This window comes from Fulmarus glacialis, unplaced genomic scaffold (genome assembly GCF_000690835.1).
Source record: "Fulmarus glacialis isolate BGI_N327 unplaced genomic scaffold, ASM69083v1 scaffold42504, whole genome shotgun sequence".
Classification (NCBI taxonomy): domain Eukaryota; kingdom Metazoa; phylum Chordata; class Aves; order Procellariiformes; family Procellariidae; genus Fulmarus; species Fulmarus glacialis.
Window position 1 is genome coordinate 15,469 of NW_009209464.1, and position 16,175 is coordinate 31,643.

Sequence of the window (16,175 nt, forward strand, 5' to 3'; positions counted from 1 at the left end):
CACATACACCACAATATCTAAGATGTTGGATTGCAAAGTCATAGCCTGAATTTCCACAGGGATATGGTCAGAAGATTAATTGGGATTTCTTTTGCCAGTGGAAAAGTTTACATTTCTCAGCCACAGAGTAACAACACAAAATCCAAGTGCTCTAATTCACAAATTTTGCTGGAATTTCTCATGTAAGTGCTTCCACGCTCTCTCCCTCTCTGGGGACCAGACAACACTTCTCTGGATACATCAGAGTCCTATGCTGCATCACTAGCAGTGCAGTAGAAGACACCCATGGCTACAATGCACCATGAAATATGTCATCTGGCAAAAGATTTTTTTCTTCATAAGAAATAGGCATGAGACATGCAAACTAAAATGATCCTGAGGTCAGGTTCATTGTAAGAAACCCATGCTTTCCAGAGAAGCTTGGTTTCATGAACGTTGCCTTTCCATCCAAACAGTTATTGATGATCAATTGTGAACTAAAAATTCAACTTGTAGCCCTAATACCATGATTTAATTTGTTGACTAAAGCACAGCCTAGTTCTCTTTGAAAAGAGAAGAGCATCGTATATGTTGCAGTGCCATTTTTCACCATAGCTCCCTCTGGAAATTACAGAGCCAATAATTTTAGTCATTTGACAACCAGCACTGTTTGTAGGCACCGATGCCCAAGTTGCTCTAAATCTGAGCAGCTGCTTCCTGAACTTTATCATCACACCACACACAAAACAGAAATGAGAGGGGCTTTTGCAGAAGTCCAGAGGAAAGCGGAAACCAAGCCCTGAGAGGTGGTAGAGACCAGAGGGGAAGCAGGCATAACGGTCCTGGAGAAGAGAGACGTTTGACACATTTTCCGGCTGGAGCAGGAAGCTGCTTTCCTACCCGATTCCAACAGCTTCTGAAGCTGCAATAACGCAGTGAGAACTGACAGGAATATGGAAATGGAGGAAAGACACACTGACTCGTCACACTTGAGCCGATAAACAACTCCAGGCACCAACTTTGTTCCAAGCAGATCATGCAACTGCAGAGACTGCTTTAGTGGTATGGAGGACAAAATCCAGCACAGGAACACAGAGCTATGAGAAATACCAGTGACTTATCTCCCTCCTTTAAATAGTTATTTTAATTTACCAGAACTTACAACTCGGGAGCTCCTTTTGGACCACACCGACAATCCGTTTGCTTGCAGAGCCTGGCTTAGTTAGAGCCCCCAGCTCCTGCCAGCACTTTAATTCATTTTGTGCTCCCTTCTAAGCAATCAGGCTTTGGTCACCCAGGCTTGGTGCCTACCAGCTGCTACAGCTGTGGAGCACTGCTGCAAAAATAGAGTCAGACTATGGAGATGCTAGCTCAGCCTCACAGAGGACACACATGACAAGTTTCACCACAGCATCAAAGGAAAATTCTCCCAACCCATTATTTTCAATTCAGAAGATTACCTCAAGCAACAATAACTTAGAAACAGAATTCAATTCCCAAGTCTATATTTTGTAAATAAACAAACAAGGGAGCCTATGGCTGCTTCTGCACATGCCGTAGTCACTTCTCTGGTTTCCACAGAGAAGGAAGTTGGATGCACAGGCTGGCTGGAAACCCACCATGAGGGACAAACCTATACCTAAAGCAAGCCTTGAGACTCAAGATGATATGCTGCCAAACTGGCCAAATCTTTCACCTCTAGCCACAGCTCTGGAAAACACTTGCACGTGCTGTTGGTTGTGGCAGCTGAGCTGTCAGTTGTTGCTGCCGGCTGCCACCAGAGAGCAACATGTTGGCTAGCCTTCAGGCATAGCACGGAGCCTCAGGGACGCTAGCAAGGAAGAAGGTGGGAGTGGAGGGAAAGCAATTATGTTTGTACAAGAGTTTTGGAGCTTGATGCAGAGAAAGGGGTACTGCAGGAACTGGTAAGAGCCACGTTCATGTCAGTCATCAGTTGTCGGGCTCCCTTTTACCTCAGCCCTGCTAAAGTCTCCCAGAAAGGGAGACATGTAGCATATTTCCTGGGTTAGAAATATCACGTGATGGTGGACCCAGCATGAAATACTGCAGAATCTCAGTTACACAATTTTATTTTCATTTTTGGACTTTTCATCCCACTTCAGGATTCGATTTCCCAGACAGCCCTGTATCACCCAGCCGCCTTGTGATACAAATGAATTTTAAAACATCATCATAGCCAATTGCTTGTCAGTGCTGAGGAAGGAATGGCAATGTGCAGAGCCTGGGAAGAGCAGCTGTGCTAAGACTTCACTGTTGAATGAGTATTGACTACCCACCGCTGTGGGGAACTTGCTTTCCCTGAACTTGGCTTGTTTTCCCCACACAGTAGGTTTTAGGCCACATATAAGGCTATTATCCAAATGTGCTTCAGACTGAAGTCGCAGGAAGGACAGAAGTAGCTATTAAACATGGGGTATGGGAGCTTTGAGCATATTCCTTAGAAATTCTCCAAGATATGTAATCAGTTCTTTATTACAGTTCTGTATTTTATTGTTTTCTTCACTAGAGTCAGTATCTCATTAAAAATACAACTTGTTACCCACTGCTTTCTGTCTCCAAACAGATCCCCAGCAAGATTTTGCTTTCAGCATTGACCGTTGTTCTGATATCACAACCCACACCTTTAACGTCAGAGCTGCTATAGTCCTAAGTAAGTGAATTGCTATTTTCTCATGCCATAAACAGGTAATTCGTGTGTGAGTGCTAGTATTAAGTAGTAAGCAAGGATGACAACCTCCGATAAAATATGAATGGGCTCCATTTCTTAGACATTTCAAAACCCGCGTGGGGCTACAGAAACTTTGGTTCTGTTATCAGTTCTGCCTCAGACTACGTGTGTCACCCTAAGCAGGTCTTATCAGACCTCAGCCCCTATACCTCTCCTACCCTTCATTTGTACATATGGATAGCCAACATGGGGGCCGCTCTAGAGCTTCTTTTCACAGGTAAGTCTTCTGGGGAGAGTCTTGTTGAATGAGACAGCTATATCACCCACATTCCTGTGTCAGCACCAGCAGTGCTTACCAAATCACCGAGGCTGTCCCTTGCAGGTGGGAGACTGAACTAAGGGACTCCCACAGAGTAACATGGGGGCACCTCCCTGTCATACAAAGATGAATGCTGGGGAGTGCTGCAGACCCAGAGCACTGCAGGAGTGCTAGCCTGAGGCAACGCAGTCATGCCATCAGCTCACCACCTGTGCTAGCTGAAGTTACACCCTCCAGCACTTGACTGATCAGCAATAAAAGGTGAAAAGCAAAACTGCATTTGAGCTGATGGGCTGGGTGCACAAAGTAATATTAGCCATAGCTTGACTTGTGATCCTTGCACAGGAAAGCCACCTTCTTGCAACCCTGTTGGCCCCAAGCTCACCTAGAACCTCTACTACCAGAGCATAAATATGAGAGCACTGCTGTATGCTCCTGGTGCTGAAAATAAGTTTGTGTGCCAAGTGTCTTTTAGCGTTTGGGAATGCTTCCTTGCATGCAAAAGGTCTCCCTCCTGTGAGACATGCTGCCCTTTTGCCTTGGGAGCACCAGTTTTCAGGTGGCTACAAAGTTGAACAAGCCTGCAAAAATCACGTTACAGTCATCTGCAAATACTTTTCCAACAACTCAGAGTACAGGTCCTCCCACTAAATCCAGTAGCCTCACTGGTTGTATCTGTGTCAGCAAGCCAGGCACAAGCAGGCAACCTCCCAGCACTGTCAAGCTGCTATGCTGGTCCCTGGCACAGGTTTGGCTCAGGCCAGGTACTGTTTTCCCAGGCAGCAGGTACAGGCCACAGGCTGCTCCCAGAGGCCCATTGGATATGGTCCCTCCGCTAGGGACAGTAGGAAAGAAAGTTTAGATGTATGGACACAAGATTTACTATGCCAGTTGGCCTCAGAGTCAAAGAATGGTCATGGGCATAGTTTATTTAACAATAGAGATACATGCTATTATGTCCCCTGTTATATACCTTAAGGGACTTAGAGACCTGTTCCTGAAGCATGGATTTCTATGTATCAGGAGTTCTCAGTGAAGAGAAAACATTCAATGGCTTACACAGCAGGGAAAAAATGGAATCTTTTTAAAAATAAAGTAATAGACCTGTTTACCCTTGCACTTTCTCTGAGCTCTCCTTCTGCTTTGTGTGTAGGACACAGCATCAAGGAACTGTACGGCAAGGTTGACCTGATCATAAATGGGAAGACTGTCTTAACCTACTCAGAGACACTTTGCGAGCCGGGTCATTCTAAGCTTATTTTCTGCGGAAAGAAGAAAGGAGGTAATTTAGGTAGCACTCTAAGTGTTTGATAGCTACTGAATACTCTAAGCAGGATGCACCTGCTGTGCTGTTGAACGGACCAATACATCATAATGTTCTGTTTACTTCAACAGCATGTTAATGGATGACAGAAACACAGTAGGACAGAGACATTTTCATTTCAGAGCCTGCTTTTTCCCCTAACCTGTTTACTTGCTTTTCTTTTAACACAGAATATTGCACACACATGGGATTTCAAGTCCATAAAAAAAAAATAACTGTGGTAATGTGACCCCATCCAACAGCAGAGGTTCATAAGCCCTGTTTATAGCCACATGGTTGTCATGTGAGGAAGAAGTATGACAAAAATAAAGGCCAGTTCTGTAAAAGAAATGGCTGAGCAAACAAACAAGCCGTTCTGAACATGTTCTTCTTCACTATTAAGCAAGTAACACTTCCTGTCCTTAAAAGGCAGTTCTTAACTCACTTTAAGAGGAATTATGAATTTATAATAATTAATAAGGATATTTGGGACCAAGATACTATTTGATACCATCTATGGTTTGCATCTTCTTTCTGCTCAACCTGTGCCTATGCGGCAGTCAGATGATTTCAGTTCATGCCAAACTGCCAACTGGTGCAGACTTGCACTGGTTAGTTTACAGTGGCATTAGCTGCCCCCAGAAAGCAGACATCTTTGGTCCCAGGTGAGCCTGGGCACCTCAAGGTCCCTTCTGCCATGACCCAGCCCAGGTAGTGCAAAGCTAGCCATAGTATGTCCAGAAGAGCTATGGTCATGCCTCTGAACTGTAATACGCCCATATCTTAAATGGTTATTTTGAAATCCCTCTTACATCATGATCATCTCTTTAGGCTGATTTTAAAATAAGCAGGTAGAGCTGCAGGAGAAGTTTCAGAATTGTTAGAGCACCAGTTAGTTTCAGAAACTCTGCTTTCCTTCCATTCACTTGCATCTCTCTCCTGATAACACTGCAATACTTCATGTGCAAGGACTGAGTTTAAAGACCACGCACAGCACTACTGCTAAGACAGCCCCTGGAAAATTACTAAGACATTTCACACAGCATAGAAATATCACAAAGAATAATAGAGAAATACTGCATGAGGAACCAATTATGTAAATCCTGTAAGCCAGATAGACAAAAAAAATTAAATTCAGAGGTTTCAATTGTGTGTTGAATTACAAGGGGAAAAAAACCACCCACAGACCTGCTGAAAAACTATCATATTCTGATTAAGTACTAAATAACATCCTTTAGAGGATACATTAAGGAGAAGTAGAGTCAGTTCTGAGCTGAGCACAAACTACTATTCGCACGTTAAGCCACAAAGCCAAAACCTCCTGAGATTTCCAAGTCCCTTAATCTTAAACTGACAGGTGATTGTTTCTACTAATTGAAGTGCATTATGATATGAAACTATAGTTCGTCATTTAAATAATACTATATATCTTCATTTAGAAGCATCCCTAAGTTAGTGCAAGGACCTCTGCCACACATTTTTTAATACACACCCTCTTACTCAGTAGCTGGTTTCATTTAGTAATTAAGTCACAGTGGCAAAGAAGTGAACTTTCTCAGACTAAGGTTCAAACTGAAAATGTGGTATTTCTTAATTAGTTGACATTAGATTCTAACCCATGTTTTAGGACACAGAACTGAGCTAAGGACCAATTTGAGACAGTTCAGCACAGCTATAATTTACCATATTAGCACAGCTGTAAGTCTGACCTAATACCTATACAGAAAGGACAACATTGTTAATGGCCACATATGCAGCCTAGCCAAGGTACAGAGGAGCAGATAGCCCTTTCAACCAAAGGTCCCTTTTTCGCTGTTGTACAGGCAACAATTCCGACATCTGGCCAGACCTGACCTGAGTTTAAATATAGTTCCACACAGAATTTTCTTGCCTTCCACAAGGAAGCCAAAAATTGCCTGTTCCTCCCTCTCCCAAAATGAGACAGAATATAGTTCTGCTTCAGGCTTTGTTAGTCCCGTCACTCGTGGACAAGCAGAACAGAAGTTACAAGGAAAAGAGACTTATAAGAGCCGGACGTAGAAAAGTCTTGGGTGTTTGGGGTTGTTTTATTTTTCTTTGCTCTCCTACGATGCTACAGTTTTACCATAACTGGAAATACTTTAGGAGGCTTAATATAGCTGGGGGTTTCACGTTCATCATAATCATATAGGATTTACTATTTATGTTAAGCAAAGGTCACATCTGGCACTCCTAGATAGGATTCCAAAATCTTTTTCTTTGAGCTATGTGCCTGTTGTGAAGTTGCTAGCTCAAAAGACTGCAAGGAAATGGGCCACTGTCCATTTAAGAACAGTAACAACAAAATTGCTAAATTCTTTGTGGCATAACATGAACTCAACTCTTCCTCTTTTTTAGTAGAAAGTGCTGGTTATTCCCTATTTCCTCCAAAGAAAGTAGTTATGTAAGATTTAACAGGTTTCCCAATGCAATCACTAAAATCAGAGAAAAAGACATATCAGGGTAGTATTTAGCAATGTGCCAACCACAACTTGCAGGCTTAAACAAAGCTTCCTGACAAAAGACAGTTGCTTCCTCTGCAAGTCCACAAGTTTTCTTTCAGCCCCAACTGATAAAGGCACCATCACAGCACTTGCATGATTCCTTGTGCACACTCCCAAACCATAGAGAAACACCCCCCGCCCTTGCTTCGGTCCTCTGTTCCTTACATTATTGTCTCTTTCGGTAGGTATTACAGTGAGCAAGTTGCTAAAATAGTATTTGTGAATAAAAGTAGAAAATGTGGCATGAATTACAGAACTGGGTATCACATTGAGAGTATAGGTACATGTTTCTGAGAAAGCAGCCACACCACAAAGCTAGGTCTTTGGGCTGATACACAATGCCATCTTGCTCAGCCCCTTCATCTCACTTTTTCCTCCCCAGTAAAGAGAGCGGATGTTTCTCACCCAGCTATGTATTTATATACATTTTTCTCACTCAACTATACATCTATAGCTGGCAGTTATTCAGATCATTCCTGCATCCCTAAAACTCACAGAAGTTGTGTGTCAGTTGCATGGGTGCAAGATCATGTCCTAGAAGAACTCCAACATGAAGCATTTAAGTTCTAAAAAGATTTAAAACATAGAAAAAGGAAGAGGTGGGTGCAGATGTACAGGGCCTTTATATAGTACAAGACTGTGAGAACATTTAAAGACTTTTCAGTGCAAGGAAGATTTGAGAAAGAGGAGTGAGAATTTCATTATAGGTGTTTTGTCAGGAATGAGAGGCATCTTCATGATAAATGATAACTAGTAACTTGAAGTAATCCTCAGGAAGTTCTTACACATTTGAAAGCTCTGCTTCATACTGGAAGCTACTAGAGACCTGCTCAGTGGCAGGGAAAAGGACTAAGTTACTTTTGGTAGAAACAATAGTGAAAAGCAGCTACAACAGATACAGTAATATCACCTTGAATCAGTAGTACGTTAGAAATGTTTTCCAGGATGCTCTACAGAAGTCACCTTCAGTTAAGTCTTTAAGAAAAAGGGCTGAAAATGGAAGGTGGACTGAAAGCACATCACTGATGACAGCATGCTTGACAGATACTATAACTTACCAGCAGGCCAATAAAGATATAGGGGAATTTTTAATTGGAAAAATGCACTCATGATTTATGTTCTTCCCAATGTTTGTATATTTTTGAAACTACATCTGGGCTTGCTCTAAAAAGACCACAGAATTCTTTCAATGAGCTAGGCTCAGTGTTTGTGACAGTTACACTTATTGCAACAGATGTGTTCATCCTCTTTCAATGGAGGAATGCAAAAATATATGAATATATGGAGAAAAATGTATGAGTATATGAAGGATGCTGTAATAAACTACAGTCCTTAAAGCCTTGGAGGATGTTTACACTTGTGGAATTATAGCAGAAATCCTCATGCGAGAGGAACATTGAATGGGCTTTGAAAAGCCTGATCCAGCTAGCATAGGCACTGAGGAGGTTGCAGTGGTCTAAAGTGAGTATAAACGATAAAATTAAGCAGATCTATGGATCCATATTATTCCCTGGGAGGTCTCAACTAGCTGAAAATGAAAGCTGCCCTTGCTTTCCTATCAGGACATACTTTCAAAGCAGGATAGTCCTTTCCCCCCCACCCCATTGTTGAAGCAAGGAAGGTCACAAGAGTTTTCTGGACGCCTGATTACAGAACCACAGAATGGTTGTGGTTGTAAGGGACCTCTGAAGGTCCAACTCCACCCTCCTCAAGCAGGGCCACCTACAACTGGTTGCCCAGGACCATGTCCAGGTGGGGTTTTTAAGTATCTCCAAGGATGGAGACTCCACAACCAATCTGGGCAAACTCTGCCAGTGCTCAGTCACCCGCACAGTAAAAAAAAAAAAGTCTTTCCTGATGTTCAGAAGAAACCTCCTGTGTTTCAGTTTGTGCCCACTGCCTCTTGCCCTGTCACTGGGCACCACTGGAAAGAGCCTGGCTGCATCTTCTTTACATCCTCCCTTCAGGTATTTGTACCTATTGATGTGCTCTCCCCCAATCTTTCTGTTCTCTAGGCTGAACAGTCCCAGCTCTCTCAGCGTGTCCTCATTGGAGAGGTGTTCCAGTCCCTTAATCATCTCAGTGGCCCTTCACTGGACTCTCTCCAGTAGCTCCATATGATTAATAACTGTGAACCACTGCAAGACCCCTGGTTAGAAAGAGCTAAATAAGGGCGATGCTAAAGCACAAAGCAGTAAACATGGACCTCAAACTGGACACACAGCACCTAGCTCCACAGTTTGAGATTCCCTAAAAGATAGTACAGCCTATGAGAGTGACTCCATTGATTACTGAGGAAAGGCATAGCTACCACAAATCAGAGCAATCATGGAAAACTTCTCAGAGAGGGCTGAGGCAGAGCCCAAAGACTGCATTCATCTAGCTCTGATGTAATCATTACTTTGTCACAGCAAAGTAGGAAAAAAATAGCTTCTACCTACACTGAAGGAGAGATTAGCATTGCCATCATTTCAGAAGCAAATTTATGGCCTGATGACTCCCACTTCATTTTAAAATACAGGCTTTGCAGAGCTTGGATGCTGCATCTGTATGTTTAGATTCCGGATGGCTTTCCAACAGCCTAGGTGAGGCCCTAACGAGCCACGTGATCCAAGAGGAGTTTCCATGTCCCTGTGGAGAAGGACATGTGATAGTTCACAGCCCAGTTTCCTCTTCACTCTCCTCTGCTGCCATCCAAGATTTGCTAGGCTCAGAGTTGACAGTCAAACAAGGATCTCTACTAAACAAAAGGACACACAAACCACTAGCCATGCCGTTGCATGCTCCACACCACCCTGAGGGGGCAGCTTGCCATATGGCTTAGCACACATCAACACACATACAGCTCAAGTCCTAAGGGAGTCGTTCATCACCCAAGTCGTGCAGTCTGCAGTGCCTTTAACTCCCATTTAGACTCCAGTAAGCTGTGAACTGAGAAGTGGGTTTACTGTATTTTTAAAATTCTTGAGTCACTGCTCTCTGCAGCGGAGAAGTGTCAGACTCCAGGGCTCTTGCTTCATGCACAGAAGCAAGCAGCGATGGTGACTGCTCTTTGAAAATGAAGAGGCTTCTTGGTGTCCAGGTGAAGTAGCCAGGGATGCAGAGGGGAATGAGTACAGTATGAGTGCTGCAACATAATTGATCAGTTTGGGAGTGACAAGCCAAAACATACTTATTTTATTCTTGGTTTTGGTATTAGGTTTTTCAGGACAATCCTGAGAAGTTTTGCATCTTATCCACCTGCCAGGATCATCAGGGCATTACGTTTAACAAACTCCTCATTAATGCAAAGGTGCAGGACATAGGTGATGTCTCAGGTTTCTCCTACTCTTTACCTATTTTATCTTATAGTCATGATAAGTTTATTATAAGGCATTGACTAACATTTCATAACATGTATGGAGAAGACCTTCTGCAGACTCTTTTCCAAGTCAGATACCTACTGCATGGTGGGATGGACCATATGACATAAACACATTACAAACCTTTTGTCCAACCTTTCACAAGAAACAGTTTAAACCAAGACAGTGAGACTGGACTAAAACTACTCTTTAGAAGTGACAAGCATCAAGATGCCAGCACATACTCATATAAATATGATGAAACACTTACTCCTCTGTCACTGTCAAAGTAAAGAATATTTCATGACACCTACAAAAGAGAATCCTTAAGCAGTTCTTAGACTTTTTCATGACTTGTGGAGGGCAAGTTGTGCAAGAAATTCTGAGATACTGAAACATATATAAACTTTATTTTCAGTCAAGTCTGCACAATTTGGCCCAGTAAGCTATGAAAAAGTAGGAGGAACTGCAGAACAGCTTGCTAATTCTGTCCATTAATGCCAAAGTTGCCCTTTCTTCAAAAGCAAAAAGCAAGCATGCCTCACAATTAGGGAGATGAGGACTAGAAGGTGGAACTCCTGGGCTCTATTCCAGTCACCAACACAACTTGTGATGGCTTTAGCACATCATGTAACTTCTTGGTGAACGCTCCCTCAGCAGTGAGATAGACGTGCTCTTACTACTTGAAGGTCATGTTCAGCAAGCAGTCAGAAGTCCACACTTACAGAAACACTCAGCTCTGATTGGTTCTTCTTAAAGTTACCAAAACAGTACAGTTCAACTATTGCAGCTGCAGGTGTTTAACAGATCATGCTAAAGGACTTGTGTCTGGCAATCCTCCTCCCATTTCCCCATTTGCAGGATGCACGCTGACTTAGGAACACCCACCCAGTTGTGCAAAGCCATGCCCCCCTCCTCCACTCAGGCAGGGACTGCAGGTCCTCCTTTAGCCCAGTCTCTGCCCTGCTTTCCCCATAAGGCAGTACACATCCTGACATTTCTCTCAGGAGGGCTGTTGCAAGACTGTGTCTAGAACACTTTGCAGTTCCATAACACTTGTCACTGGAGCACTCTGAAGTGCTATTACAAAAAAGCAGCTGCTTGTTTCCTTCATATGCTGCATGTCTAACCACCCATCACCATTTTTGCTTTTCAGAACACCTCTACTATGAGGGACCAGTCACACTCGGGATCAAAGAAATCCCACAAGTAAGTTGGTCACAGCTGTGTTCCCAAGCAGAAAGGCTTTCTGGTTGAGGTATGGTCAGAGGACTACCAGCAATCACATCAGCATATTCCAAGTTCCCCAGCTGGCACACTGGATCTGATAGTGTTTACATGATTAATCCTTTTCAATACAAAATTAAGTGGCTTTGCTTAAAGCATTAAAGAGCCGCCATTATCCAGAGATGGACAGGTTTTCTTAGGATAGCAGATCCCCTCTACCAGCACTAAGTCATGCAGCCATACAGTTCTTTAGTAGGCTCCCCCTCTACTACATTTAAAATGGCAACAAAAGAATCAGCTCCAAGGGACTCCTGAGAGACCAAGGCTGCAATTCAGCTCACTCCTTACTGGGATGAACAATGCGGAGAAGCTCATTCATCCTCACTGGCTATAAAGGCAGTTTAGATAACTATTGCAATTGTGTGTATTCCACTGCATGTATACACACGTATGGTGTTAGATACAGACACAGAGGTATTCTAGGTTGCAACTGAAAGTACAAGTTATTGGGCCAAGAACACTTTCTCTGGACTTATGGAGCCTTAAACGAAGAAAGTAATTTCTTAGAAAGGTGAGAAAACAGGCAGTACTCTAGGCACTGCTCTGAATTTCCTGGTCATCCATTACAGTTGCTCTTCACAAGCAGCCTTCTCCACACTCAGCTACGTCTCCTTCTTAAAGGTCAACCAAATCACATTGCAAAGCAAGATAGGTCTCAAATGCTGAATACACCACAGTGTTTCTTAGCTGGGCACAACATGAAGCTATATTTGACCAGTAAATAAGAAAGGATTTTTAGCCACATACACAAAGAGACTGGATTGAAGGGGAGAAGGCAAGATCTGGATCATCAAGGCATCTGGTTGAGAATGTGGTGGAAAAAGAATCATGGTCACCACTGCAAAAGCACACAGTTCAGGTGGTCAGTCAAACACTCCTTATATTTACTCACACAGAGAAGCACAGCATGAGCTCTCAGTTCTTCACCAGCAGACACAAAACCTATGTCACAGCCTCAAAGATGTGGTCTGGGGCCTGCTCAGCACCGGATTGGTCCAGGTGCAGGTAAAGGAGAAGACAGGATCAAAACAGGGCTACAAAACAAGGACATGAGTCCCAGAGAGCCAGGCTTGCCAAGTCCAGCAGAGGTGATAACAAGGATGGCTTTTGGGAGGATTGAGCCTCCGTAACAGCTACCTTCTCATGTGTCTCAGTCTTCCCTTGGTAATAGCAGCAACCACAACCTTTATTTTCCAAGGCTTTCACACAGAGAGCTGGGGCCCCTTATGCAGACTGTTATCCTACCCTTACCAGCCTGCTTGCCTAAAGGTTATGCCTAGAGATGCTGTGTTTAGCAATGCCTTTTGTCCTCTGACACTGGAGTGCCCAAGCTCATATGAGTCAGCATCCTGCTCCAGGAGCAGCTTTACTAACATACTGAGAACACGTCTGTAGTAAAGGCTCTAGACAAGCTGAGGAATAGGTTTTTAGACCAAGAGGAAGCCCTAGAAACATCCACACAGACCAGTAAAACTGCAGTTCTGGGCAAATTAGCTGAATTTGGAGCCAGAAATTCTAAGACTGTTCACAATCTTCTTTCAATAACAATTTTTACCCATGAGCAAAAAATTATTCTGGAGGAGGAAAAAAAAAAATCTAATCACTAACGAGCAATGGAAGTTACAATAAGCTCCCTTCCATGAATGAAACTATAAGCTTTTGGAGAATTAACATGCTTGTGATAAAGGGAATAGGAAGCCTTTTTTGTTAATTAATCGACCAATCAAATAACGCCATTCTTCCACGCTGGCAATAAGGAGTTATTCCACGCAGCAATCATCTTCTGCTCATTACAAAGAACAGCCTCATCTGAGCAGCCTGAAGGACATTTGTGGAGTCTGCCCAGCAGTTACAACAAGGCTGTATTCTCATGAGCATGTTGCCATTGGGCCTTTCTCTAAATTTGGATGTCACACTTAGCTTGAACCTCTCTCTGAGGACACAGACCAGTTATTGCTTTAGAAATCCCATGGTAAAAGGTAAATGCCAAGAAGCCTGACTCATTCTAGCTGTGCTTCTTTGTACTCCGCAACCAGAAGAGTCCTGAGCCAGGCAAGAGCTTTCTATGGTTCAAAGCCAGGAGGCCATTGCTGCCAAGCTCTCCTAGCCCAGGTTTTGCTCCCCTCCAGAAAAAAGCAGAAAGAAATACTGCAGTGCCAGCAATCTAGGGTGACTGAAATCTAGTTCACCTCTTCCTCCAAACCTGTTAAATGAGCCTTGTCACCTCCCCTACCCAATGCTGCTTCTTGTCCAAGTGTTTGGAGAGAACAGTTTTGACCAATACAAAAAAGCCATGGCTTCTTTAAGGTTGAAATTTTTTGCACTGGAATGATCCAAGTTCTCCCCAAAGCCTGAATTATTTGTCATTTTAACTACACAATCTGAAATTAAACTACCTAACCACCTCTTGTTTTATTATATAGGAATTCATCACACATTGAGACATCCATACACACACTGAACAACAAGATCGAAGGAAGAGAAATGCCAGACAACTGAGCACCTCTTCCCCTTCCAGTTACTAAACAGCACAGGCCATATTGTGCTTGCTCATAAGAAACATGAGAAGTTATACAGATTTGAAAGGAATTTTTATGCATCAAAACATTTGTTCCCCTTGCACCGTTTCAATTTTGAACTTGTGCTGTCAGCATTGATATCTCTGATGAGAGTATTTTGGCAGAAAATATGGGCAAACCTTTTACCAGCTCTGAAACAGTTTGGACAGGAAAGGTTTTGGGGGAACTCGATGGGAAGAGTGTTATTCTGTTTCTAGGAAGAGGACTCCCTCATAGAAACAGAAGCAGTTATATACTACTGATGGATTAATCTCTTGCTTTGTGTTTGTCTCATACAGGGAGATTACATTATTTCAGCAAAGCTGACTAATGAAGATCACGCCACTGTCGCTTGTGCTGATTTTACCGTGAAAAATTATTTAGAGTATTATTAGCAACAAACCAATTTCATGAAAGCTACTGACTACAAAAGCTATTCAAGCCAAGTGAGCTGCTTGCATGCTACAATGATTCTGAAGGAAGTAATCCCCACATGGTGGTTCTGATGTTATTCCTCTTTATAATTCACTATATTCAAGAAGTCGCTAGACCCTCTAGTGGTAATTTTATCTCTAAATGCACACTGTAGCCCACTTTTTGCTTCTAATATATACAGCTGCAAGTAGAAAGTATCTGATACCAACATTCTCATCTTAGGATGAAAACAGCATGAGGCAGAACAGGCAAGAGCCTAAATGTTAGGGTTTTTTGCAGTAAGTTATGGAGGTATCTGTTTCTAACACAGGCTAAAGACTTTCATATGTATCACATATTGTGCAGTTACAGCACTCAACATTTTCAGTCTTCCCTGGGGCCTGTCTGGAGCCTCCACTAGATTTTGTTATAACCACAGAACAAAGACCAAATAGGATGAACATGCCTTTTTTCCAGTGATCCATGTCCTATCACTGGATTCATATCACTCGAGTCTTCCGGAGTCTACCTGGAATTTTTTATTCTTTAATGTCTTTTAAGCGATATGTGAATCATTCTGTACCTAAGCTACGTGCTCTTCTTGCTTCTTAATAAATTCATAATGAAAGAATAATTTTTCTCATTTTTCCTCCTGATTCTAGGATCTATCCAAAGCTTAAACTGGGGGAAAAAAAAGGAGGGAAAAAAGATTGAGGGAAATAAGTTAAATGAGCACTTTTTAAAAATATGAAATATCAGTCATGTTGACACACATTTTATGTTCCTTGCTTTAAGCATGAAGCCCCAGGAGAAGTAAACACAAATTACACTCCCAGGTGCAGCACATTCCCCAAACCCTCTCATTCCAGGAACCTTTGCAGCTGGCATAGCTGATGGGTAGGTAGATAACCAAGCATAGGGCAGCACATGGGATTAGGATCTTGGGTTGGGGAGTGTGGAGACTTGTTTGGGAGACTTGAAGTGTAGGGTAAGGATCAGGAGTAGGGTTGAGTTCTGATTTGGAAGGGTATGGGCAGGAATCAGAACCACAGGAGGGTCCTGGAGCTGAGCACAAGCTTATGAATGATGGTAGCGAGCATTGGGCTGCATACCCCATCTTAGAGAGGTTCAGCATGTACAGCTAGGGCAGCTGTAGCTCTCAGCTGGCCACATAGGAGCTCTGACATATGGCCTCCATCCTACACACCCACATGCTGCGGCTCAAAAATTCCTGAGCAGCAAGAACACCCCTGCCGCACAGATGACCAACGCCGCAGAGCAGCCAACAGCTAGCGGCAAGGGATAGTCCCTTGCTTCCCTCCCATGCAGCAAAATTCTCACCTGCCATCCCAGCAAAGGTGAACAAGTCTTTGAGGCCTTACTCACATTAGGGAGGCTCACCACTGTTGAATATGAACCAGCAAGCGCCACAAAATTGGCTACAGCATGTTTAAAACTGCTGTTTCAGCCCATTTCTATTACACCCTGATTTGGGGGGTGGGGGGGGAGGGGGGAAGAAAGAAGGCCAGGTGGGTTCATCACAGCTTTGGCCACCACTCCCCAGGATCAGGATTCAACTCTAAAGTGCTGATGCTGTTTTGGAAGCAAGTCATCACCATTGCTGTGTTTTAGGTCTTCATAACTAATAAAAGAGTATCACAATACAGACATAAGCTCAGTTTTTTCTCCTCACATCAATAGCTCTTTAGATTCACCTTTTCCCCATGATTCCCCATTTAATAGTCAGAGCAGTTATCCTCAGG

General features: G+C 43.1%; 1 protein-coding gene across 1 annotated transcript in view; it reads left to right on the top strand.

Moving 5' to 3' along the window:
• Positions 1-14,555, top strand: part of LY86 (lymphocyte antigen 86) — a 26,027-nt gene extending 11,472 nt beyond the window's left edge. The window contains exons 2-5 of the mRNA XM_009576840.1: positions 2,564-2,650; positions 4,141-4,269; positions 11,310-11,362; positions 14,298-14,555. Coding sequence (XP_009575135.1) covers positions 2,564-2,650; positions 4,141-4,269; positions 11,310-11,362; positions 14,298-14,393 — 365 coding nt within the window. The 3' untranslated portion in view covers positions 14,394-14,555. The remainder of the gene's footprint in view (positions 1-2,563; positions 2,651-4,140; positions 4,270-11,309; positions 11,363-14,297) is intronic.
• Positions 14,556-16,175: the final 1,620 nt, after the last annotated feature.